Raw genomic sequence first — 27,115 nt, 5'->3', positions numbered from 1 at the left:
AGTTTATTGCGGCAATGAGCTGTCAGTAATTAAGAGCCATAGCAGCTCAACTGAATCGAAACTTCAATTATAGCTAGCCACTTACAACTGATTAAGCAAAACGAAAACGACACATGATTATAAGCAAATGACTTTAAACCTAAAAAGGTATATACATTTACCATGATTACCATTATTTACCACGGGTATATACCTTTACCATGACTGAACCTATTAATATTACTACTTTACTGAACATTCATCAACCCATTTAAGGTCTGCATAGTTACCAAACTTAACCAGGGGCTGATCCAGGATTTTTTTAGGGGGGGGGCAAAATAGGTTGATCCGATAAACTTGCGTTAGGAGCAAGTTTAATCAAGGCAAACTTGCGTTAATTAAGTAAATTACACTACTTTAGTCTAAGTTAGGGGGGTAAACTCCCCTGGTTCTGCCACTGAACTTAACCAAGGGCCATTGATCCAGCTGGGGTCAAACAAAAAGAAGGGCCATCTCAAATGGGTGAAGTGATATCAAAAGTAAAAATTTAAGGTTACTCTTAATTCTTTTAAGTGGGTCCCCTTTTCAAAATTCGGGATAATAATTTAGGCCAATGAAATCATTCAAAGAGTATAAACGCTTTTTTTTCGTTTAAAATTTTAGCACGCTTAAGACTTGGGCGTTTCATTTTGAATCCATCTTCCAATACGACAATAAGGCAAATAAACTCAATGCAAAAGATATGCTCAAAGAGTAATGTCAATTCATAAAAATTTAAGGCGAGCAGCAAGACACACTTTTCAATGTATAGGGGAAGGGCAAATTTGCTGTTTTTTCCATGAAAATATTCAAAAAGACATTTTACAATGAAAATACCCTAAAGATTGTTTTTGAAAAACATCGGGGAAAAATCAAGGGAGACACAGCCTCTCCCTTGCGATCCCCCCATAAACACTCACCTGATGCCGCTGTTCTTCAAACAAGAGGGGAAAACATAACTGATCTTGTATAGTCAATATTGTCTATGTAAGTTTATATTGGGCCACAGTATTATGAATGATGACACACTCATGTCCACCTGTTCTGATTGTAATTTTTGGACTCTAATCGCCAATATGACCTTTTTGTATCAAACAGGTAGTCTATTAGCGTTATTCAGTTTCGACCAAATACAACTCCTCCTTTTTACCACACAACCAAGAACAGGTAGTCTATTAGCGTTATTCAGTTTCGACCAAATACAACTCCTCCTTTTTACCACACAACCAATAGCAAGATGAACACCAAAGTAATACTTTTAAAATAAATATGAACAAGAAAAGTGCTTACCTCTTTGCACGGAATGTAGGGGTCAGTTGTAGAGTTAAAATCAAAATGGGCTCGAACGCGCACCTTACTTTCTCTGATATTAGTTCGTCTACCAATCGGAATGATCTTAAATGTAATAGTTCCTTCAGCTTGTTGCTATAAAGACAATACATATTATTATACATCATGTTCAGATAAATTGATAAATGGTCTCACTTACGTAAAACAGTATTTAGCGTGCACAGTTAATTTTCCCTAGTGTAGAGATTCCTGTCTTAAATTGCCAATTGTCTAGACAGTGAAAAAACTAAAACTATACAAACTATAAGATACTTTGGCTAAATATTCAATGACCGTCACAAGCAAAAATACAAATGAAGTATAAATAAAAAATATAACTACACAATATCATATCTCTTAATGAATTAATGTTTATATATCACAAACGATTGACGAATATCAATGAAAGAGCGAACTGGTTGAAAGTTGAAGACCTCCGCCTCTTCTATTGGTTGAAGGAATCAACCAACAGAATCAACGTAACAGACGTACTCACTTAAATTGATAAATGGTTCCACTTACGAAAAACAGCATTTAGCGTGCACAGTTACTTCTCACGTGATTTTCAAGACAGTTGAAAAAAAAACTATATAAACTAAAAAACATATTTTTGGCTGAGAGAGAGAAACAAGGGTTTTATTAAAAGAAATAAAACACATTAACAACAAAACCTGAAGTTTATAAAACTTGTAAGGACAGACATCACCCTTTACAAAACCACAATTAATACAGAATTACTACCAGTCAGCCTTACCCCCCCCCCCCACAAAAAAATGGCAAAACGATAAATAATAATAAAATAAATAAATATAAACGAAATAAATTATTTTTAATAAATTTCACGACCTAACTGGATACCGAAGACAAAAAATGAAAAATCATTTTTCTGTTCTATCTCCTCATTGCCCTCCTAGAAAAATATCACAATCACTCGAGAGAAAATTCGCTCAGCAGGGATTAAAGTTCATATGTAGACAAACATTATCCTTTTAGTTTTCTGCGAAAATCATTTAGCTCATCGATTGTCGAAATAGCCTGAGGTAATGGTTTAATATTCAACGACCCTCACAAGCAGAAATAAAAATAAAGTATTTATTACAACATCATTACTTGCTTGGGTCCAGCAGTATGCAACCAGTCGATTTTATCAATTTCAATCAGTTCTTCAATAAAGCCTACACGGCAATTATCAACTCACATAAAGTGTCGAATCAGTCTTCCTTTTGTCACAAATGAGCTACATTTCAGCAATCGTTTTCAAACCCTGAAGACCTCTTTTTTGATTTCTCAAAGGGTGTGGCCCGAGCCCCCCCCCCCCCCACCTTCCGACCCATACGTAAGCATCTTACCCAACATACTCAAAAATCATAACAAAAAGCATCAAAATTGTACATTAGAGCAAAAACAGCAATTTCCTCGAATGCATCCAATACCAGCCAAATAAAAAGACCTTCCATGCTTGAAAGTTGACACTGAAAGTTGAAGAAATGGAACTTGGACGATTTCAATTTCCACTGAATAGACTCTGATTGGTCAATAAACATTTTTATGCTTGAAAGTTGAAACTGAAAGTTGAAGACATGAAACTTGGACGATTTCAATTTCCACTGAATAGATTCTGATAGGTCAATAAACATTTTTATGCTTGAAATTTCAAACTGAAACTGAAAGCTGAAGAAATGAAACTCAGACGATTCCAATTTCCCCAGAATAGAATCTGATTGGTCAATAGAAATTTTTATGCTTGAAAGATGAAACTGAAAGTTAAAGAAATGAAACTTAGATGATTTTAATTTCCACTGGACAGACTCTGATTGGTCAATAAACATTTTTTATGCTTAAAAGTTGAAACTAAAACTGAAAGTTGAAGAAATGAAACTTATACATTTTCAATTTCCACTGAATAGACTCTGACTGGTTAATAAATATTTTATGCTTAAAGGTGAAACTTTAACTGAAAGTTGAAGAAATGAAACTCAGACGATTTCAATGTCCACAGAATAGAATCTGATTGGTCAATAAAAAATTTTTATGCTTGAAAGATTTTTAGAACTGAAAGTCGAAGAAATAAAACTTAGATGATTTTAATTTCCACTGGATAGACTCTGATTGGTCAATAAACATTTTTTATGCTTAAAAGTTGAAACTAAAACTGAAAGTTGAAGAAATAAAACTTATACAATTTCAATTTCCACTGAATAGACTCTGACTGGTCAATAAATATTTTATGCTTAAAGGTGAAACTGAAACTGAAAGTTGAAGAAATGAAACTCAGACGATTTCAATTTCCACAGAATAGAATCTGATTGGTCAATAAATAATTTTTATGCTTGAAAGATGAAACTGAAAGTCGAAGAAATAAAACTTAGATGATTTTAATTTCCACTGGACAGACTCCGATTGGTCAATAAACACTTTTTATGCTTAAAAGTTGAAACTAAAACTGAAAGTTGAAGAAATAAAACTTATACAATTTCAATTTCCACTGAATAGACTCTGACTGGTTAATAAATATTTTATGCTTAAAGGTGAAACTGAAACTGAAAGTTGAAGAAATGAAACTCAGACGATTTCAATGTCCACAGAATAGAATCTGATTGGTCAATAAATAAATTTTATGCTTGAAAGATGAAACTGAAAGTTGAAGAAATAAAACTTAGATGATTTTAATTTCCACTGGATAGACTCCGATTGGTCAATAAACATTTTTTATGCTTAAAAGTTGAAACTAAAACTGAAAGTTGAAGAAATGAAACTTATACATTTTCAATTTCCACTGAATAGACTCTGACTGGTCAATAAATATTTTATGCTTAAAGGTGAAACTGAAACTGAAAGTTGAAGAAATGAAACTCAGATGATTTCAATTTCCACAGAATAGAATCTGATTGGTCAATAAATAATTTTTATGCTTGAAAGATGAAACTGAAAGTTGAAGAAATAAAACTTAGATGATTTTAATTTCCACTGGATAGACTCTGATTGGTCAATAAAAATTTTTTATGCTTAAAAGTTGAAACTAAAACTGAAAGTTGAAGAAATGAAACTTATACAATTTCAATTTCCACTGAATAGACTCTGACTGGTCAATAAATATTTTATGCTTAAAGGTGAAACTGAAACTGAAAGTTGAAGAAATGAAACTCAGACCATTTCAATTTCCACAGAATAGAATCTGATTGGTCAATAAAAAATTTTTATGCTTGAAAGATGAAACTGAAAGTTGAAGAAATAAAACTTAGATGATTTTAATTTCCACTGGATAGACTCTGATTGGTCAATAAACACTTTTTATGCTAAAAGTTGAAACTAAAACTGAAAGTTGAAGAAATGAAACTTATACAATTTCAATTTCCACTGAATAGACTCTGATTGGTCAATAAGTATTTTATGCTTAAAGGTGAAACTGAAACTGAAAGTTGAAGAAATGAAACTCAGACGATTTCAATTTCCACAGAATAGAATCTGATTGGTCAATAGAAAATTTTATGCTTGAAAGATGAAACTGAAAGTTAAAGAAATGAAACTTAGATGATTTTAATTTCCACTGGACAGACTCCGATTGGTCAATAAACATTTTTTATGCTTAAAAGTTGAAACTAAAACTGAAAGTTGAAGAAATAAAACTTATACAATTTCAATTTCCACTGAATAGACTCTGATTGGTCAATAAATATTTTATGCTTAAAGGTGAAACTGAAACTGAAAGTTGAAGAAATGAAACTCAGATTATTTCAATTTCCACAGAATAGAATCTGATTGGTCAATAAAAAATTTTATGCTTGAAAGATGAAACTGAAAGTTGAAGAAATGAAACTTAGATGATTTTAATTTCCACTGGATAGACTCTGATTGGTCACTAAACATTTTTTATGCTTAAAAGTTGAAACTAAAACTGAAAGTTGAAGAAATGAAACTTATACAATTTCAATTTCCACTGAATAGACTCTGACTGGTCAATAAATATTTTATGCTTAAAGGTGAAACTGAAACTGAAAGTTGAAGAAATTAAACTCAGACGATTTCAATGTACACAGAATAGAATGTGATTGGTCAATAAAAAAATTTTATGCTTGAAAGATGAAACTGAAAGTCGAAGAAATAAAACTTAGATGATTTTAATTTCCACTGGATAGACTCTGATTGGTCAATAAACACTTTTTATGCTTAAAAGTTGAAACTAAAACTGAAAGTTGAAGAAATGAAACTTATACAATTTCAATTTCCACTGAATAGACTCTGATTGGTCAATAAGTATTTTATGCTTAAAGGTGAAACTGAAACTGAAAGTTGAAGACATGAAACTCGGACGATTTCAATTTCCGCTGAATAGATTCTCATGGGTCAATAAACATTTTTATACTTGAAAGATGAAACTGAAAGTTGAAGAAATGAAACTTAGATGATTTTAATTTCCACTGGATAGACTCTGATTGGTCAATAAACATTTTTTATGCTTGAAAGTTGAAACTAAAACTGAAAGTTGAAGAAATGAAACTTATACAATTTCAATTTCCACTGAATAGACTCTGACTGGTCAATAAGTATTTTATGCTTAAAGGTGAAACTGAAACTGAAAGTTGAAGAAATGAAACTCAGACGATTTCAATTTACACAGAATAGAATCTGATTGGTCAATAAATAATTTTTATGCTTGAAAGATGAAACTGAAAGTTGAAGAAATAAAACTTAGATGATTTTAATTTCCACTGGATAGACTCTGATTGGTCAATAAACACTTTTTATGCTAAAAGTTGAAACTAAAACTGAAAGTTGAAGAAATGAAACTTATACAATTTCAATTTCCACTGAATAGACTCTGATTGGTCAATAAATATTTTATGCTTAAAGGTGAAACTGAAACTGAAAGTTGAAGAAATGAAACTAAAGACAATTTCAATCTCCACTGGCATCTAGCGTCTTTTCGGAAACCAGAAAGGTCATTCTAGGCTATAGTACCATGATGGTAAAGCAGAATGGGTGTCTTCTACAAAAATTTGTTGGAATACAACTTACAGCTTCCACTTTCCCATATGTATTGGCCCCGTAAGCTGCAAGAGTCGATTTACTAAACTAGTATAAATTTAGTGTTACGACATCCGAAGCTTCCTCTTCTCTCATTATTATAATAACAATAATCTATTCTCAACCCATGTCATTGTGAAGTATAATAATGAACAAAAAGAGAGAATACACTACAGTTATACAACAATGAAATTAACGAAACAGAGGGACAAAGGGATGCTGGGGCGAAAATCAATAAAAAGCTGAATCTAACAGTTTTTTATGCAGCATAGCCATCTTCGCTGTTACAAAAGGTACTCCAAACTTACGAGTTATGATCCATGTTCCTAGGTACTAACTCACCGTTCAGTAAACTTCTAATTTACGGCTAGAAGCACCCAGGGAGAAGTGTATTTACCCTGTCCTCTAACAAAATCCAGTGTGAATATACCTCCTCCTTCCGTTCTGAGTAACTATGATAACTATCTTGAACACCATTAAAACCAAACAAATAAACGTCCAAATGGGGATAAGTCCATTTATTGTCAAGTGTACAACTATAAATTCAACACTTCTTTTGCAACTACAAGACACAGAAGAGTTTGCCACCTTCATTAGAAATTTATTTTACATTTAAGCAAGATTAAAGAAGAAAATTCACATCTCAAGAGTTTGAATGAACCCTGTTTTTGAACTCTCTCGGAATGATCGGAATGATCCGAAAATAATTATTTTGTTTTCTATAAATATGTAAGTTTTTATTTTCGACCCTTTAGTATTTCTACTGATGACGATTGCTGTATATTTGATCGAAATATATAGACTTTTGTACCCGTTTTCCCTGTCTAAATAAATGGACTTATCCCCATCCGAACGTTTATTTTTTCGTCATAGAAAGGCAGTGTGGTCTGGGAAAAGGGTACCTAATTTAAGGTAATACGCCAAGAATGCCAATAAAACCTATTTACCGAATTTCTCCCTTATTGTGTAAACTAGCAAAACAATAGTCTTAATGAAATAAGAATTACCAGAATTCGTAAGACATCTGTTGGCGTTTTAGCATCCATACTGATTCCATTCACTTCAACTACTTCATCCCCTGGGTGTATCAGTCCTGATCTATCAGCGGCACCTCCGTGCATTACTCTGGCTATGACAATTTTGCCTGTATTCTCATCAGTTTTGATAGTAGCCCCCTAAAAGATGAGGTATGTAAACATAAAACACATTTAAATTTATAATTATGGTATATATAGAGCACACATGCACAAAGCTAAAGTCCTAACGAAACTGTTCAACAAATACAACGTAAAACCACCAATACAAAATGTGTGAATTACTAAAATGACAATGCTCAGCTAACATTAATAGCATATACATTGTATATAGTTAAGAAAATATACAAAATGATTTGATAATTGTTTTTTTTTTGCTTTTTTTATGTACCAAAATAGTGCTCGCTTCTTAAGATTTAAATTACAAAAAATTGTAGAAGAAATAATATACTAATAGCATTACAATAGGCGCTCGCACTTCATAGCCTTCAGAGGGATAGAGACGAGGGAAGGCCCGACAAGAGATGGCTGAGGGGCGATCATTTTGCTCAATAGGTCTAATAACTATGCCTCGGGGGATACCAAGCCCTCGGGACAAGAGTTGTAAATTATGCAACTTGTCCACTGTTAACATACATGGTTTACGTTCCGAAAAGGGGAATGTTTGATCGTGGGTGTGTCCAAAAAAGCTAAGGGTTAAAATCCTTACTTCAGCGGTGTCTTCAACTTCGCTGAAACTCCAAGGAATGTTGGGGAAGATGCTAAATTAAATCAAAAGACATGCGTAGAAACAGGATAGCAATAGCAGGAATCTGCAATATCTTAGTAAGGGTTAAGGGCATTAACTTCAAACTTTCAGGGCCACTACTACTTCAGCTGCAAGTACGAGTTGCTGTGACTGGGATTACTTGTGACTATGACAACTTACGACTGTGACTACTTACGACTGCGAATACTTGTGACTTGTACCTGTTGATGCGACTACTTGCAACTTTGACTATTTGCGACTATAACAACTGTACTTGTGACTGTGAATACTAACGAAAGTAACTACTTGTTACTGTGAATACAACTAAGACTACTTGCGATTGCAACTGTTACTATTTGCGACTACGACCACTTGCGACATTGACTATTTGTGATTATGACAACTTGTAACCGTGACTACTTCAGACTATAACTACTTGCAACTGCTACTATTTAAGATTGCAAATACTTGCGACTGCGACAACTTATGACTGTGACTACAACTAATTGCGACTACGTATATCAATGCAATTCGACTGCTATTGCGGCTACTTGCGACTGTGACTACTTGAAACTGCGACAGCAATTACTTGCGACTGTAAGTGCGACAATTTTCGACAAATAATGTGACAATTCGTGACTGCAACTGCAAATCTTGAGGGGGATGTTGCACTAAATCAAAAGACACTATGTGCATCCAAGCTGTCAAAAGGGCATACCTGGACGTGTCTATATTGATCACAGGAATGTCTACAGGTATTAAGTTGAAACTTTCACGGAATTCTAAGGGGAATGTTAACCGAAACCATAAGACACTATGTGCATCCAGGTTGTCAAAACGGAATATCTTCAATATTTCAAGAACAGTTGGGAAAGGGTATTAAGTTGAAACATTTAGAGAATGTTGAGAGGGATATTGAACTTAGAAACACTATGTGCGTCCCAGCTGTTAATAGGAGTAACTACAATATCTCAGGAAAGGCTAATATTATTAAGTTGAAACTTTCGGGATATGTCAATTGGGATAATCAACTGAATTAAAAAAAAAAAAAAACATAGGCATTCTGTTGTCAAAATGGCATATCTGCAATGTCTCGGGAAAAGTGAAGGGTATTAAGTTGTAACTTTTGGAGAATGTTGAGGGGAATACTGAACTTCTTCAATATAGAACTACGTACATTCATGTTGTCAAAAGAGCGTACGTGCAATATCTCAGGATCAACTAATGGTATCTAGTTTGAACTTTCAGGGGATATTGGACTCAATCAAAAGATACTATGTACATCCAGCTTGTTAAAATGTGCCCAATAGGTGCAATATCTCAGAAGAAACTTCCGTTTCAATATCTCAGAAGAAACTTTAATCAAAAAGAAACTTTCCGAAAATGAAACATTTCAAAGAAAAGAAAAGAACCATATTAAACTTAAGCTCAACAGAAATAAAGTCTTATAATATTTCAAAATAAAAACGACCAGAAATTACTACTAAAGAATAAATGAAACTCATAAAGAACAGAAATTATAATATATGGTCATATCAGATATAAAGATAACAGATACTGATATAGATGAAAAAATAAATCTTAAAACGAGTCGAAACAAATGGAATATTGGTGTCAAACTTATAACGAACAACAATCACTGCAAACTAGAGTTTGGCTACTGCCACCTTTCCCCTCATTTAACCGTAAAAATTATGAAGCCTTATGTGCCATTTGTACTTTACTGAAACAAATTACATTGTACGCATTTTTTTTACATTTATAACATTGAAAAAAATTAAATATAATCTTGAACGTTGTAAAATCGCTGAGTTTTCATGGATTAATATTTAGTTTCCAGTTCATTAATATTAATATTCATTATGTAGTAAAGATTCAGTTTCTTTTCATTAGTTCTTTTCAATCATCTTGATTATTATAGTGATTTCTCTTTAAAATTCGTCGCTGTTTGGAAAAAGAAAGCACACTATTCAAGATATATACAGTTTTCAATAAAACACAAATGACATAACTAAAACTGGCTGCATTTGTTGCACTCATAAATGTTTTCATAAAGCACTAGTAAAGCTTCAGCGAACAGAGCAAGGTTGAGGAAGGGGAGGGGGCACCACCCTCAAATACAAAACAATTTCTGTCAATTTCAAGTTCCAATGTCGCTCCTAAATTCATTTTAAAAAGCTTACTTTTTTATTTTATCACTTAAAAAAAATTGTCATTAAAAATTGCAAACATCAGATAATCTGCTTCATAGTCTTTATTCGTTACAAAAATATTCGTATACGTAAAAATATGCCAGAATGCTTCTTGAATCTTGCGTTAGAAACATGAAATTATGAATCATAATAATTCATTGTCTTAACGAACTTGAAAGAGTCTAAGTATTGATTTCAGAAATAGACTAGCTTGGGGAACAAATGCATTGAAAGAGATACTAAGATGGCGTTTTAGATTTTCTTTCTTTTTTTACCTGGAATTATTGTCTTTAAAGTTTAATAGCGAGTAGAAGGACTGTTCTCTGAAAGTTAGTTTAAAGAACGAAGAGGCTAGAGCCAGTAGATTATAAAATCAAGAGATACTTGGGGTGGGGGCACGGGAGTCCTTAGGTTTTTTGCTACTCATCCCCTATATTTCATAAAAAATCTTTTTGGGTAATTTCATTAAAAGATGGCTTTTTTCAGGTATTTTCAAAAAACAATAAAAAAAACTGTCCATCCTCTTCACGTTGATAATATATTCTGCCCCTGTCCCCAAAGTTTCGCGAATTGGCGCCTCAGCAATGCACATGCGGACGTAGCAAGTCTCACGATTTTTAACGTTTCATCATGGTTTAACTATGTCGACGTATCCCTCCTCCCCGCTACAAAAAAAAATTCTATGTACGTTCCTGACTGCCTCTCTCATCAGAAAAACACGTAAAATCATACGGAAGTTCGCCCAATAATGCAGCGTCTTGAAAAATATCAAAATAGCTCAAATAGATCAGTCTTACGGTAAGTAATTAAAGACAGTTGCTTCAAAAATCCCCGCTGCCGTGGCAGTATAACTAAAGGTTCTTCAGCGATCAGCTGGAACTTCCCAGCCTAGACCGCCAGGCACATGTGGTGACAGCTCTTTATTGTAGATTTTGACATTCCGTACAAATTAAAGTACTTGCAACAATAACCGAAACACTGCATATCAAATAACTTGATATATCATGTGTCTAATTATGTTGCGCGAACAACACTTCAGTTTTCTCCTTCTTTTTTTTGTAGTCCGCCCATTTCAGCTTACTGCTAGAAAATGGCAAGGGTCAAATATCCACGTTTTTCGCAGAAAGTGTGGACCTCAAGCCGGATTGATGAATATGACCAAGGAAGTACCCAGGACAAAAAAAGGCCACTTTTCGCCCGAGTCAACAGTGATTGAGTTGAAGTGGGGTTTTAAAGTCTATGTCGGATAGGACAATCTGAAGTTATGTTTTTAAGCTTTTGTTCCATTGAGCAACGTTTCTGCTTCCGACTGAAAAACTCGGTCCTAGCAGCAAAGCAGCCAGACAGCAGGTTCAAATCGAAGCTAGACTAAAGTCGAAAAGTGTTCAATATGTGCGATGTCCATCATCAAATAAATTGGAGCTTTTCCTTAACTCTTTTCTAAGCAGTGATGCTAGAAAGCTGGCCTGTGGCAGGAAAATCAACTTTTGAACATCATCATCAGCAGATATACTCCATCAGTAGGGTATCATCCTCATCATCAGCAGGTATATCTGATAAACTTCGTCAGTAGGCCATCATCGTCATTATCGGCAGGTATCGGCAGTCACTGAATATATAATCGAAATATTTAGTTTTTTTGTCATTGTTTTTCACAGTCTAATAAATGGATTTACCCCTATTTAAACTGTGATTTGTACGTCATGGAAAGGAAGTGTGGTCATCGAAAATACCTGGGTTCTAGGTTCAAGTGTTTTCTAGATTAAAATTCCAAATATTTTGATGCGTTTTAACAAGTTACAATCACAACACTCCTATGGCAGCTCCTTGCACGCGTTTTGGAGGGAGGGACCTTACCCTCTCTACTCTCGCGTCTAAAGGGTGCTCCAGCTAAGAGCCCTAAGTACCGGAATAAAGTTTTATCAAAATTGTTATACCATCTTCGTCATCAAGACTGTATCTTTACCATCTTTGCCATCTATATTTACCATCTTTGTATATCTACAATTTCCGATATTTACCAATTAGTCACTAATAGGAACAATGAAATCGGGGACGGGGTTTGGTTAAAACTGATAATAGATATTATAAGGCTTATCTGACTTACAAAAATCAATTCAGTTTAAGATAAATGGAACTTTTGTGAATTTTTTCGTAAGTTCTAAACTTGTTTTTTTGCTTCAATTTCGGTTACAGATAATTTTCTTATATATCAGATAAACGACGATTTAACAGATAAACATGTACCTAAACATGACCAATAAGTATTTTATTTAAGGCATATTCTAGGTTTAAAATTACTCTGTTTTAATTCAAATAATTCACTTTGTCACTCTTACCCTTTCTCGAAACTAGAAGAGGGGAAAGGTGCTCCCAATTGACGTCTCTTCACTTGATTTCTAATGAAACCGTCAATTTAAATTCTGAGAAGGATGTGATAATTGGATCTACTGCTACTAACAACTCAGCGAAGCACTAAGCCGCCTGAAGCCAACGCGGCTACGCACGCTCCTCCTCTATCACAATCTACTCAAAGTCTAGCTATTTACAACCTCCCAAGAAGTTAGAACTTCCCTCAAATCTATTCTTACGACCACCTCCCACCCTATTCGGAGACAACCTAACTTTATTGTGGCCCTAGATGATTGGCCACCAAGGACGATTTATGGCAATCTGTCGTTCTTCATGCGCAGAACGTGTCCTAGCCATCTCAACCTTTTCTAATTATAGCCCTAGAAAGCCCTATATTTCTAAAATCGTAGACTCCCATCAATCAGATTAAGCACACAGAAGAGCACTCAGATTATCAAAAATAGCTAGAAATCATAAGAGCTTACCACAATGGGCTCTGTTCCGTGATCCTTAGAAGCAAAAAGAAAAAATTATTAGATCCCTAAGAATAAATAGCAATTCTCGCACCATGTAAAATTATAGCAGCATTTGAGGGCAAGGCCGTATCTAGGGGGTGGGGAGGTTAGGGGGTTTGACCTCCCTCCCCCCGAAATGTTTGTCCGATTCGTAAAAACGTAACATAAATGAATATAAACAAATTGTTATGCATTTTTTGAAGTTCTTTGTAACCCCCCTCCACGAAAAAAATCCTTTTGTAAACACACCCCACCCCCGAAAAAAAAATCCTGGATACGGCCCTGCTTGAGGGCAAGAATTTAGGGGTGAATTGATTTGTACAAGTCTTCCCCTTAATTTGCCAAGGAATTATAAGAGTTTTTAGCGAATATGCATCCATTACTAAATGGAGAAAAAAAAAATAGATTTCATTCTCTATATCAAGACCTAGTAGAATGATCAGGGTTGTTCAACTAGATCGTTCTGAAGGGATATTTTCGAAAAACGTGACTTACATACGACAGAAGGATCTTTTTTTTATCATTTCTAACAAACCTATAGAATGACTTAGTAGAGATTGGCTATGTATTGAGATAATGAATGGAAGCTTTTAGTGACTGGATATGCCTCAACAAATGGTACAACATTGGATCAGCATTAACAGATGATAATATTAAATTAGATTGACCAACAAGGGATTAGGTAAAAGGTTAAATGGTAAAGTATGATTTCTAAAAATATGTTTTTTTTAACATGTTTTAACATAGGTAACGTGATGAATGCCGTATACACAAAGTACCCTACCAAGGACAGTGATAATAAGAGGAGGACTCGGCTCTGAAAATACAGGAATTACTCGAGAATGGTCGAAAATGTTTTGACTTTTATGTTATGAAGAACTTAAAACACATACTTGTATGTCCATTTTTATTTTCCGGAAAGCATGACTTACACATGGCAGATAGTTATTGGCTATGTATTGATATAATGAATGGAGGTTGAATTTTTTTTTTTCCATTTATAGACGCATATCCAGTCACTTAAAGCTCTGTAGTTATTTGGTAAAAAAAAGCATTAAAGGTTAGGTTAGGTTACGTGGGAGGATATTTTCATTGAGGGTTTTTTTCATGAGGGAAGGGCCATTTCTATGAAGGGGGCACCAGATTTCCCAGCATTATTTAAAAACGATCATACGAAAAAACAAAAAAACGGGTAATAAATATTGGCTATGTATTGATATAATGAATAGAGGCTGATTTTTTTTTCCATTTGTAGATTTGTTGTATCTGGGAGCTCTCGCTGTCGTAAGAACAAGAAGGAAAAAACAGCTCAAAGGAAAAATTAGAAAAAGGAAAAGGAAAAATTAGAAAAAGGAAAAACTAGAACATATCCATGAAAATAAAGCAGAAAAAACTTCAAATGGTTATAAACTGGTCTTGATTTTAATAGACCAACAATCGGACGAAAAAAAAAATATTTAGAGTATGTTAGTGGCTGCTATTTGCGTGTGTATTATTTGTTGTTCTGAATTCGTGTTTTAGTGTCATAATTGTTGAATAGTAGAATTTGAGTATTGATCGTATTGAGCACTGTATAACTACAAAGCTTTCAGCGAAAGTGCAAGCACCATTAAATAGAGAACAGAATTAGCATCTATTAACTATATCAATACATTGCGATTTAGAAATGTGATTTACACACGGCATACGGATTTTACCTTTTTTCACATTTTTAACAAACATGTTTAAAAGCTTAGTAGAGCTTGGTTATGTATTGGTATAGTGAATGAAAATTGAATTTTCTTCTCCACTTAGTGATGCATGTAGAGTCACTAAAATTTCTATATTTAACTGAAAATAATAAAAAATAATGTATACTAAATGTTGCAAGTCAGAAAAGCAAAACCAAATTTTATTAACACCAGAACCGAATTTTGGAACCTTGGGCCCCGAGAAACAACAACCTAAACAAAAAAAGGAAATTACTTCTTTTTTGGCATATGAGATATGCACTTGATTAATTTGAGCATTTTAACTAATAAATTTAAAGATCAGTAATGCCAATATTTGTTTGTGTTACAGCATTGCAAGATTTGTTAACTGGTCTTAACATTAAATTTCAGAAGAAAACACATAAAATTTGAACAGCCCATCACGAGTTTTCTAATGGCATAGATCAAGAGACACAATTTGACAGCGAAATTCTCGCATTGACGGCCTTTTCTCTATATTTTTGGGGGGTTTCGTAGTTTAGGTGCCATTGTGGAAGAGGTGTCCTTCGACAAAGGGCACCCTCCAAAACAATTGGACAGATGCTAAATAAAGGAGAAGTAGTAGGGCGCTGCAAAAACTAGATATATTTTTTAAAATTAAGGAATAACTAATGTGGTTAAGCTTTTTTTGGAATTAAGTTAGTGTTTTTTTAAGGACACAGAGTGTTTATCATAGCGTGTTTAAGCACATAGGCCTAGTGTTTTTGTGTTTATGTTTGTCAGTGTTTGTCAGACTAGTAAATAATTCTTGCAAATATATTGACAATGCTGATCCTTAATTATTTAATTTAAAGTTGATTTAGGACAGAGTGTAGGTGGTATATAAATGCAATTAATAGTTGAAAAATATGAAAGTTTAAGATACGCTTAAAAGAAAAGACGATAGCTTATACGCAAATAAACAAACAAAAACCATATGTAACAAAATACAATATAGGCTATAATAAATATTATAAGTGACAACTAATATGAATTTCAACACGCTATTTGCATAAAAAAATGTTGCGTTTCAATGCACAAAATGTAGTACAGATACTCAAACCTACTTAAACAGCGATAAAAAGAGAGAAAAAAGAAAGCATAAGCTACACTAGGTTAAAAAAAGAAGGCTGATTATATGCATATAAACAAAATAAAACATATAGGCCACTACGCGGAAGCAGTCCAAAACGGAGACTATCCCCCGGAATAGGCATACCCGTTTGAGTTGCCAAAGTCGAAGTCTTTCTGTTACCTAGAATGTGTAGGACCCGGAAGTCCGGAGTGTATCTTCCGAAGTACATAAGACAAATGGTAAAAGCCTTGTCATAGGTCTATTAGTCAACTTGCAAAGTTACAGTAGTAATTGAAGCAAACTTCCCGGAATGAATCAAAAGCCCAAATTAGGCCCACGGAAAAAATGTCCAGCTCGTCCTTACCTCAGCTATACCTCAAAGTCGTTTCCAAATTGTATAGTTTGTACAGTTATTAAGCGGTATCACCATTTCAAATCATTGAATGAGCTAACTTAACTGTTTTCCTCCTTGTAGACTTTTACCAGGGTTGCCAATTCTCCCAATTTGTATCCCCCAAAAGCTAATCATACAACCCAGTCATATTTCTGGTTGCCAATCCTAATGATATTGCTCGTGCGTGCTTCAAAGTCAATAGTTTATTTTATTCTGTTTTTTGTTAATCTTTAAATCTCAAATTAAAAGGTTTGCTATTCATCCAATCTTGGCATGAGGCCAAAAAAGCTTTCAACACGAGATAATGTGCGAGGCCGTACAGAACGCGAACTTTTAAATTTATTAATTAAGAAAACTTTTTCCACAAAATAAGTTTTTCACAAAAAAGTAAAGAACTCCATTAAACCAAAAAATGAACAAAAATGAAATCAAATAATCTACCAAGCATACAACTACCACAAATCAGTATCAATAAATAAATGAAACCCAAAACAAACAGGAAATAAAATAAATATCAGAGGCAAACTCAAAACGAGAAGAAATTAATATGAGTAGGGTTCTAAACCCCTATGCTTTCTAAAAGCCATAATATAATTTGTACTTTACTGAAAAAAATTCAAATGAATTTACTGAAAAAAAATGTGCATTGTCAGTTTAACAAATATATACTGATATTTATTCCCTAAAATCTTAATTAATTTTGATTTCTTAAAGTTATAAATATGAAAAAATTTAAAAGAATTTTTTTCAGTAGAATACAAATTATATTCTGGCTTTTAAAAAGCATAGGGGTTTAGAACGGAATGGAGAATGGAGTTCTTCACTTTTTTTTGAAAAACTTATTTTGTGGAATAAATTTTTTTTTAAATTAATTTATGTTGATTGACATAGTCTTTTTCAAGGAAAAAGCCCGAGTCTCTTCTGAAGTTAGACAACCATCCCTTTTATAAAACCTTAAATGCCCCCTGGGCATAACTTACAAATCTTGCCCCTAATACCTGGGGTTTGTTTAAACCCCAAAAGCCTTGTTACATGACATTTAGAATATTTTGAATAGAATGGCTATCCCACATTTTTATTAGATGCATTTCGGGACAATACAACATGTGTGTTTGGGACGGGAGGGGGGTATCTGCCCTCTGATCACTTTGAATCTTAAAAAGGGCACTAGAGCGTCTGATTACCGATCCAATGAGCCGCCTCCGAAGTTTAAATGACCATGCTTTCTATAAAAACCTTATATACCCCCAGGGCATAGCTTACAACCCTTGCCCTGAGGGCTGGGGGATTTGTTATACTCAAAACAGTAATTTCCAGACCTTTCAAATATGTTAAAAAAATGGCTATCTCAAAATTTTGATTGGAAATGTTTGAGGAAATGATGGGCTTGGGGGGGGGGGCATTTGCCCTTTGATCACTTTCGACTAATACAAAAGCGACTAGTCCTCTCAATTTCCAATCAAATGAGCCCTTTTTGAAGCTTCTACAGCACAAATTTCTATAAAAAAAACTTATATACCCTAAGAGCATAACTTACGACCCTTGTCCTGAGGGCTATGGAGGAAGGGTTGTCATCCTTAAAGACATAATTTCCAGACCCTTCAACTACGTTGAACAAAATGTCCTTATAAAAATGTTGATCGAAATGTTTTGGGAAATGATGGGCGTGGGGGGGTGATTCTCCCTCTGATTACTTTCGACTATTAAAAAGGGCTATAGCCCTCTTAATTTCCAATCGAATGAGCCCTTTTTGAAGTTTTTACGACAATGCTTTCTATAAAATCCTTATATGCCCCCAGGGCATAACTTACAACCTTAGCCCTGAGGGCTGTGTGGGGTGGGGTTTCATACTCAAAGACATAATTTCCAGACCCTTCAACTACGTTCAACAAAATGGATATATCAAAATGTTGATCGCAGGTGTTCAGGGAAATGATGGGCGTGGGGGGGGGGCATTCACCCTCCAATCGCTTTTGACTATTAATAAGGGTGCTAACCCTCTCAATTCCCAATCGAATGAGCCTTTTCTGAAGTTTCTACGACAACGCTTTCTATAAAAAAAAAAACCTTATATGCCCCCAGGGAATAACTTACAACCTTTGCCCAGGGGGCTGTGGAGGGTTAGTCATCCTCAAAGACATAATTTCCGGACCTTTCAACTACGTTGAACAAAATGGCTATCTCAAAATTTTGATTGAGTGTGTTTGGGGTAATCGTAGGCATGAGAGAGGGGTTAATTGCCCTCTAATCACTTTCAACTACTAAAAAGGGCACTAACCCTTTCAATTTCCAATCGAACAAGGCCTTTTCGAAGTTTCTACGAAAACCCTTTCTATAAAAACCTTATATGCCCCAAGGGCACAACTTACAACCCTTACCCTGAGGGCAGTACGGGGGGGATTGTCATTGTCAAAGACGTAATTTCGAGAACTTTCAACCATGTTAAACAAAATGGCTACCTCAAAATTTTGATTGGATGTGTTCGGGGAAATAGTGGGCGCGTGAGGGGAATTAGTTGCCTTCTAATCACTTTCGACTTTTAAAAACGGCACTATCCCTTTAAATTTTTAATTAAATAAGCCCTTTTTGAAGATTCTACGACAACGCTATCTATAAAAACCCTATATGCCCCCAAGGCATAACTTACAACCCTTGCCCTGAGGGTGTGTGTGGGGGGGGGGGGGTATCATCTTCAAAGACATAATGTCTAGAGCTTTAAACTACGTTGAACAAAACCAAAATTTTGATTGGATGTGTTTAGGGAAATGGTGGGCGTGAGAGGGGGTTAGTTGCCCGCCAATCACTTTGAAGTTTCTACGACAACACTTTCTATAAAATAAAACCTTATAGGCCCCCAGGGAAAAACTTACAACCCTTGCCCAGAGGGATGTGGGGGGGGGGGTATCATCCTAAAAGATCTAATTTTCGAAACTTTAAAAAACGTCGAAAAAAATGGCTATCTCAAAATTTTGATTGGATGTGTTTGGGGAAATGGTGGGCGTGAGAGGGGGTTAGTTGCCCTCTAATCACTTGCGACTATTAAAAAGGGCACTAGCCCTTTCAATTTCCAGTCGAATTAGCCCTTTTTTGAAGTTTGTACAACAACGCTTTCTATAAAAATCTTATATGCCCCAGAGCATAACTTACAACCCTTGCCCTGAGGGCTGTGGGGAGGGTGTGATCCTCAAAGGTTTCCAAAGGAAAAAATCCAAAGGAAAAAATGGCTATCTCAAAAGTTTGATTGGATGTATTTGGGGAAATGGTGAGCGTGAGAGAGGTGTTAGTTGCCGTCTGATCACTTTCGACTCTTAAAAAGGGCACTATCCCTTTCAATTTCCAATTGAATAAACCCTTTTCGAAGTTTCTACGACAACGCTATCTATAAAAACCTTATATGTCCCCAGAGCATGACTTACAACCTTTGCCCTGAGGGGTGTGGGGGGTTTGTCATCCTCAAAGACATAATTTCAAGAACTTTCAACTACGTCGAACAAAATTACCTTACCTTAGACCTTAAATCCTCCTGTGCCACCAGAGGCACCCAGGGCATCCACGAAGAGCCACCAGTCGTTCCGCATGTGCGCTGCTACCAAAACCTCTTCCCATTGGGGTTGTATCGTCGTGTGAATGTTAGAAAAATCCTTTCTATATCTGCGACGCAAGGTGTTTTTTGGTCAACCTCTCCTGCGGTTTCCCTGAGGTTGCCATTCCAAGATTTGTCTTGGGATCCTATCGTCCTTCATAGTTTGTTGTTTTTGTTGTTATTTTTTTTCTTGTATTCCATTTACAACATTTTGTATGTTTAATAATGGGTAATAAAATAATAATAATAATAATAATACGGATCACGCGCCCAAGGTATCGCCACCTTCGTTGCCGAATGATGTCCGTAGATCGGACTTTCTGGTTTGTAACGTGATCTCTCCAGTCGATATTCAGAATCCAACGAAGGCAATTGTTTTCAAAGGCAAAAATCCGTCTCTCTTGTTGTAGACTTAAATTCCAGCACTCACTGCTGTAGAGGAGTGCAGAAAGGATATTGCTATTAAATAGCCTTATTTTCAATTTCTTAGAATACTTTTTCGATTGCCATACTGGTTTTAGTCGGTTAAAAGCTTGACTGGCTTGCCCTATTCTCAACTGCACTTTCCGCTCGCTTGACCTTGAATTTTCCACCGCGTTGCCGAGGTACCTGAACTCTACGACCTGCTCGACAGTTGAATCTCCACACTTTATGTTTAAGGGGGAATTAATTGTTGCCATGCTCTTTGTCTTCTCTGTGGTGATCTTGAGGCCAAGTTGGCCAGCATTTTGACTAATAGCATTGAAGAGATCCTGGAGTTTGGTCTTGTTACTTTTCATCAAGGCAATATCGTTAACAAAATCCAGATCGGCTAGCTTCTTACCTTCTCCAATTTGAATGCTGAACCCTGTACAATCAATGAGCATGTAGTCGACAACGAGGATAAATAGGAAGGGAGAAAGAATATAGCCCTGTTTTACGCCAGACATGATACGAAAATATTTAGAAAATATTTTTTCTTGGGTCCGAACACAGCATTCTGTGTTTTCATATAATGTAACACATAGGGCCACTATTTGATCAGGAATTCCATAGAATCGCAGGATTTTCCATAGCGAGTCTCAGTCGATGGAGTCGAAGGCTTTCTCAAAGTCCACGAAAATCAGGTACATTTTCTCTCGCCATTCATTGCACTCCTCAGTCATCATCCGTAGTGTGTAGACAAGATCCGTGCAAGAACGGGACGGCCAGAAACCATGCAAATGACTATCTTAAACTTTTGATTCGATGTCTTTGGGGAAATGGTGGGCGTGAGAGGGGGGTTAGTTTCTCTCCAATCACTTTCGACTATTGAAATGGGCAATAGCCCTTTCAATTTCTAATCAAAAGAGTCCTTTTTGAAGTTTCTACGACAACGCCATCTATAAAAAAAAAGTATATACCCCCAGGGCATAACTCACAACCCTTGCCCTTCCCTTCCAATTGGAAGGGCACTAGCCCTTCCAATTTCCAATCGAATGAGCCCCTTTTGAAGTTTTTACAACAACGCTTTCTATAAAAAAAACATTATTTGCCCCCAGGGCATAACTTACAACCCTTTCCCTGAGGGCTGGGGGGGGGGTGTCATCGTCTAAGACCTAATTTCCAGAACTTTCAACTACGTTGAACAAAATATCTATCTCAAAATGTTGATTGGATGTGTTCGGGGAAATGGTGGGCGTAACTGGGGGGTTAGTTACCCTCCAATCATTTTCGGCTATTAAAAAGGGCCTTAGCGCTTTGAATTTCAATCGAATGAGCCCTTTTTGAAGTTTCTACCACAACGCTTTCTATAAGAACCTTATATGCCCCGAGGGCATAACTTACAACCCTTGCCCTGGGGGCACTGGGGGGAATGTCCTCCTCAAAGACATAATTTCCAGATCTTTCAACTACGTTGAACAAAATGACTATCTCAAAATTTTGATTGGGTGTGTTTGTGGTATTGGTGGGCGTGGAAGGGGTGTTATTTGCCTTCCAATTACTTTCGGCTATTAAAAAGGGCACCAGCCCTTCTAACTCCAATCGAATGAGCCCTTTTCCAAGTTTCTACGACAACTCCTTCGATACTAAGTGTATTGAACCATGCCAAAAGTTCTTTACTTAGAACGATATTATTATGAAAGTAGTGTTAAGTTTTAGGGACTCAAAGGTCATTTCAGCCTTCTTTTAAAGTAACTAGGACATTCTAATTAAGAGTCAAGGGCATTTTGTCTATACCTAAAAACCGCAACTGTCTCTGATTTTATTTTTGGTTGTTTCAAAATCATGAAATTTTTAGGCCACCTCGCAGTAGGTATTAGGCTTCTGCAGTGAGACGATACCCAAACTCTTATTTGTAGTTATTTTTATTCGATTCGAACTTGATTTGCATATTCAATTTAAGTTTCACTCGTTTTAAGATTTATTTATTCATTTACATTAATATATATTGTATGTTTATTCGCATTGATTGTTTATTTAATTTCTGTTCGTTTTAAGTTTCATTTATACTTTAATAGCAAACTATTTGTTTTCGTTTTAAGCTTGATTTTCATATTCAATCTAAGCATTACTCGCTTTAAGATCTATTTATTCATTTATATTATTACTTGTTGTATGTTTTTTGCTTTGATTGTTTATTTAGTTTCTGTTCGTTTTGGGTTTCATTTATTCTTTAATAGTAATTTCTGGTCGTTTTGAGTTTTAATTTTACAAGGTATTTGTATCTCCTGAGCTTAAATTTAAATGGCCTTTACTTTTCTTTGAAAAACTTATTTTTTGGAAAGTTTTTTAAATTAATTTTTGTTCGTTTTTGATCACAAAAAGTTTCAAGATCTTTTGGCATGGGGGGGTGCTTAATGCATGACCATTCTTGACTTTAAAAAATGGATCAAAAATTTTCAGTGTAAATCAAATGAGGTTGGTACCAAAACAAATGCAAATAACTATTTCATAAAAACCTTATATATGAACAACAGACAGCTTGCATAACTTATGTACAGCGATTGACAACAATGAATGGATTGAAAAAATTGCTCCAATAAGAGGGTTTAGACCATTTCACTTGCTGACACAAAGGGATCACGACTGTTTCGAATTGACCTTAATAGGAATTTGTGTGCGAAAGCAATTTTGCATCTATCACAGAGTATGTATTTTAACCTTATAATTGGATAATTATAATAGATTTCCTATGTGTTCTTCCCATACAAAGCCCCTTACCATAAGTTATAAACCCCCCTTAATAAGTTATGCCTCACGGCATAACTTAAAACAACTACCCCTGGGCCCAGGTGGGCTGTGTCGACACCAGAGTTTTTTGTTATCAGAACTTTGAACTATTTAACAAAATGTATATCTAAAAATTTTTATCTGATGCATTTAGGGCGTGGAGCATCCCTTCCATAAGAAATAATATGAAGGATACGGAGAATCCTTAAATTACAACCCTTGCCCTGAGGGCTTTGGGGGAGTTGTAATCCTCAATGATCTAATTTCCAGAACTTAAAACTACGTTTAATAAAATGACTGCCTTAAAATTTTGATTGGATGTGTTTGGGGAAAAGGTGGGCGTGAGAGGGGGGTTAGTTGCCCTCAAATCACTTTCGACTATTACAAAGAGCACTAGCTCTCGGAATTTCCAATCAAACGAGCCTTTTTTGAAGTTTCTACGACACCGCCTTAGATAAAAAACCTTATATGCCCCCAGGGCATAACTTGAAACCCTTGCCCTGAGGATTGTGGGGGATTGTCCTCCTCAAAAACATATTTTCTATCTGGAAATCAACTACACTGAAAAAAATGGTTATCTCAAAAGTTTGATTGGATGTGTTTGGGGAAATGATGGGCGTGGGGGGGGGGGCTATTTGCCCTCCAATCAGTTTCGACTATTGAAAAGGGCACTAGCCCTTTAATTTCCAATCGAATGAGCCAGTTTTGAAGTTTCTACGACAACGCCTTCTAGAAAAACCTTATATGTCCCCAGGGCATAACTTAAAACCCTTGCCCTGAGGCTTGTGGGGGAGTGTCCTCCTTAAAAATATATTTTCAATCTGGAAATCAACTACGCTGAACAAAAATGGCTATCTCAAAATTTTGATTGGATTTGTTTAGGGGAATGATGGGCGTAGGGGGGGGGGGCTAGTTGCCCTCCAATCACTTTTGACTATTAAAAAGGGCACTAGTCCTTTGAATTTCCAATCAAATGAGCCTTTTTTGAATTTTCTATGGCAACACCTTCTATAAAACCTTATATGCCCCCAGGGCATAACTTAAAACCCTTGCCCTGAGGGTTGTAGAGGATTGTCCTCCTCAAAAACATGTTTTCTATCTGAAAATCAACTACACTGAACAAAAAAGCTATCTAAAAATTTTTATTGGATGTGTTTTGGGGATTGATGGGCGTGGGGGGGGGGGCTAGTTGCCCTCCAACCACTTTCGACTATTAAAGCCGGCACTATCCCTTTGAAATTCCAATTGAATGAGCCTTTTTTGAAGTTTCCACGACAGCGCCTTCTTTAAAAACCTTATATGCCCCCAGGGCATATCTTAAAACCCTTGCCCTGAAGGTTCTGGGGAGTTTCCTCCTCGAAAATATATTTTCTATCAGGATATCAACCACGCTGAACAAAATGGCTATCTAAAAATTTTGATTGGATGTGTTTGGGGAAATGATGGGCGTGGGGCGGGGGGGGGGGGGCTAGTTGCACTCCAATCACTTTCGAGTATTAAAAAGGGCACTAGCCCTTTAATTTCCAATCGAATGAGCCTGTTTTGAAGTTTCTACGTCAACGCCTTCTATAAAAACCTTGTATGCCCTCAGGGTATAACTTAAAACCCTTGCCCTGAGGGTTGTGGGGGAGGTTCCTTCGCAAAAATATATTTTCTATCTGGAAATCAACTATGCTGAACAAAATGGCTATCGGAAAATTTTGATTGGATGTTTTTGGGGAAATGATGGGCGTGGGGGGGGGGGGCTAGTTACACACGAATCAATTCCAACAATTAAAACGGTCACTAGCCCTTTAATTTCCAATCGATTGAGCCCGTTTTGAAGTTTTTACGACAACGCCTTCTATAAGAATCCGATATGCTCCCCACGAATAACTTAAAACCATTGCCCTGAGGGTTTCGGGGGAGTATCCTCAAAAATATATTTTCTGTTAGAAAATCAACTACGCTGAACAAAATGTCAATTTTAAAATTTTGATGGAATATTTTGGGGGTAATGAGGGGCGTGGGGGGGGCTAGTTGCCCTCCAATCACTTTCAACTATTAAAAAGGGCAATAGCCCTTTGAATTTCCAATCGAATGAGCCTTTTTTGAAGTTTCTACAACAACGCCTTCTACAAAAACCTTATATGCTCCCAGGGCATAACTTAAAACCCTTGCCATGATGGTTATGGGGGACTTTCCGGATCGAAAATATATTTTCTATAAGGAAACAAATTACGCTGAACAGAATGACTTTTTGAGATTTTCGATTTGGCCGTGTGTGGGGAAATAAAGAGCATAGGGGAGGGGGGAGGCTAGTTGCCCTCCCATCACTTTTGACTATTAAAAAGGGCACCATCCCTTTAATTTCCAATCGAATGAGCCTGTTTTGAAGTTTCTACGTCAACGCCTTCTATAAAAACCTTATATACCCCAGGGTATAACTTAAAACCCTTGCCCTGAGGGTTGTGGGGGAGTGTCCTTTGCAAAAATATATTTTCTATCTGGAAATCAACTACGCTGAACAAAATGGCTATCGAAAAATTTTGATTGGATGTTTTTGGGGAAATGATGGGCGGGGGGGGGGGGAGTAGTTACACTTCAATCATTTCCGAAGATTAAAAATGGCCCGATTTCTTTAATTTCCTACCGAATGAGCCTGTTTTGAATTTGCTGTGTAAGCGATGTCCATAAAAACCATATATGTCAACAGAGTCTCGCATCAATCCACTACCCTGAGGGTGGGGGAAAAATATTCTCCAAAACATATTTTCTATTTGGAAATCAACTACTCTGAACAAAATGGCTATCTCAAAATTTTGATTGGATGTGTTTGGGGGAATGATGGGCATGGGGGGGGGGGGGCGGGTCTAGTTGCACGTCGATACCTTACGACTATTGAAAATGGCACTTACCCTCTAATTTCCAATTAAATGAGCCTTATTCGAAGTTTCTACGACAACACCTTCTATATAAATCCTATGTACCCCTAGGGAATAACTTAAAACCCTTGACCGGAGGGTTGTGGGGGAGTTTCCTCCTCAAACAATATATTTTTTCTCTGAAAATATGTTGGAGGCCCCCAGGGATCAATATTAGGACCATTATTATTTTTGATTTAATTAAATGATCTTCCGAGGTGCTTACCCCAAGATAGTAGCTTAGTAGTAATTTTTGCAGTTGATACAGCGGTAACAGTAAAAACTAAAACCCCATCTTTATTGGTTGAGAAAATGGTGATAGTAATGAAATCTTTGAATAATGGTTTGCATGTAACTACCTAGCTCCAAATTTTTCTAAAACTGAATTCATGATTTTTGGGCGATCACAGCGGGCAGTAAATAAAATTACCATAGAAGAGTTAATTGTAATTCAAAGCGGGTTAAAAAGAGTAAAATCATTTCGTTACTTTGGGATTATTCTCGATGAGCTTTTATCCTTCCGAAGACATTCTGATTAATTAAGAATGAAACTAGCCCATAACTTAGGTTGTCCCAATATAATGAAACATTTATTACCTTTTTTTATCCTTAAAATGTCATGCCACTCATTGAATCATATGTAAATTATTGATCTGTAATCTATCTCAACATAATTCAAAATAAGGCGATTAGAATTCTGGGTACTTTTGTTCATCGCCCAATGAGGCTTCAAAATCTCTCGGAAACCCAAACTTTGTATGTTTTTCTCAATATTCTTAATCTTAAACAACTGAAGGACCTGCATACAGCAATGTGGTATTATGATATTCAATCTTCAACAATTTATTTCCATAATTTGGGTATAATTGAGACTCCCGAGTTGAGTCAAACTCAAAACGAGCAGCAATTAACATAAGTTGGGCACAAAACCCCTATGCCTTCCCAAGGCAAGATCAAAATTTGCACTTTACTGAAAAAATATAAATGTTTTTACTTTTATAACTTTAATATGAGATATAAGATAT

The 27,115-nt window shown here is 35.8% G+C and overlaps 1 protein-coding gene across 4 annotated transcripts in view; it reads right to left on the bottom strand.

Moving 5' to 3' along the window:
- metro (membrane palmitoylated protein 7-like protein metro) overlaps positions 1-27,115 on the bottom strand; it is a 104,039-nt gene that overhangs the window by 31,244 nt on the left and 45,680 nt on the right. For 2 of the 4 annotated variants that reach the window (XM_089098440.1, XM_089098442.1), the window contains exons 5-7: positions 13,184-13,207; positions 7,380-7,547; positions 1,309-1,443 (exon numbers count right to left, since the gene is read on the bottom strand). In XM_089098440.1, coding sequence (XP_088954566.1) covers positions 1,309-1,443; positions 7,380-7,547; positions 13,184-13,207 — 327 coding nt within the window. The remainder of the gene's footprint in view (positions 1-1,308; positions 1,444-7,379; positions 7,548-13,183; positions 13,208-27,115) is intronic. The other 2 variants (XM_089098443.1, XM_089098441.1) reach the window with 2 other exon arrangements.

The sequence above is a fragment of the Artemia sp. Qi Xiang Cuo genome, chromosome 12 (genome assembly GCF_049724085.1).
Source record: "Artemia sp. Qi Xiang Cuo chromosome 12, ASM4972408v1, whole genome shotgun sequence".
NCBI classification, from domain to species: Eukaryota; Metazoa; Arthropoda; class Branchiopoda; order Anostraca; family Artemiidae; genus Artemia; species Artemia sp. Qi Xiang Cuo.
The sequence above is the reverse complement of the archived record's forward strand: the minus strand, read 5'-3'. Positions and strand labels throughout refer to the sequence as shown.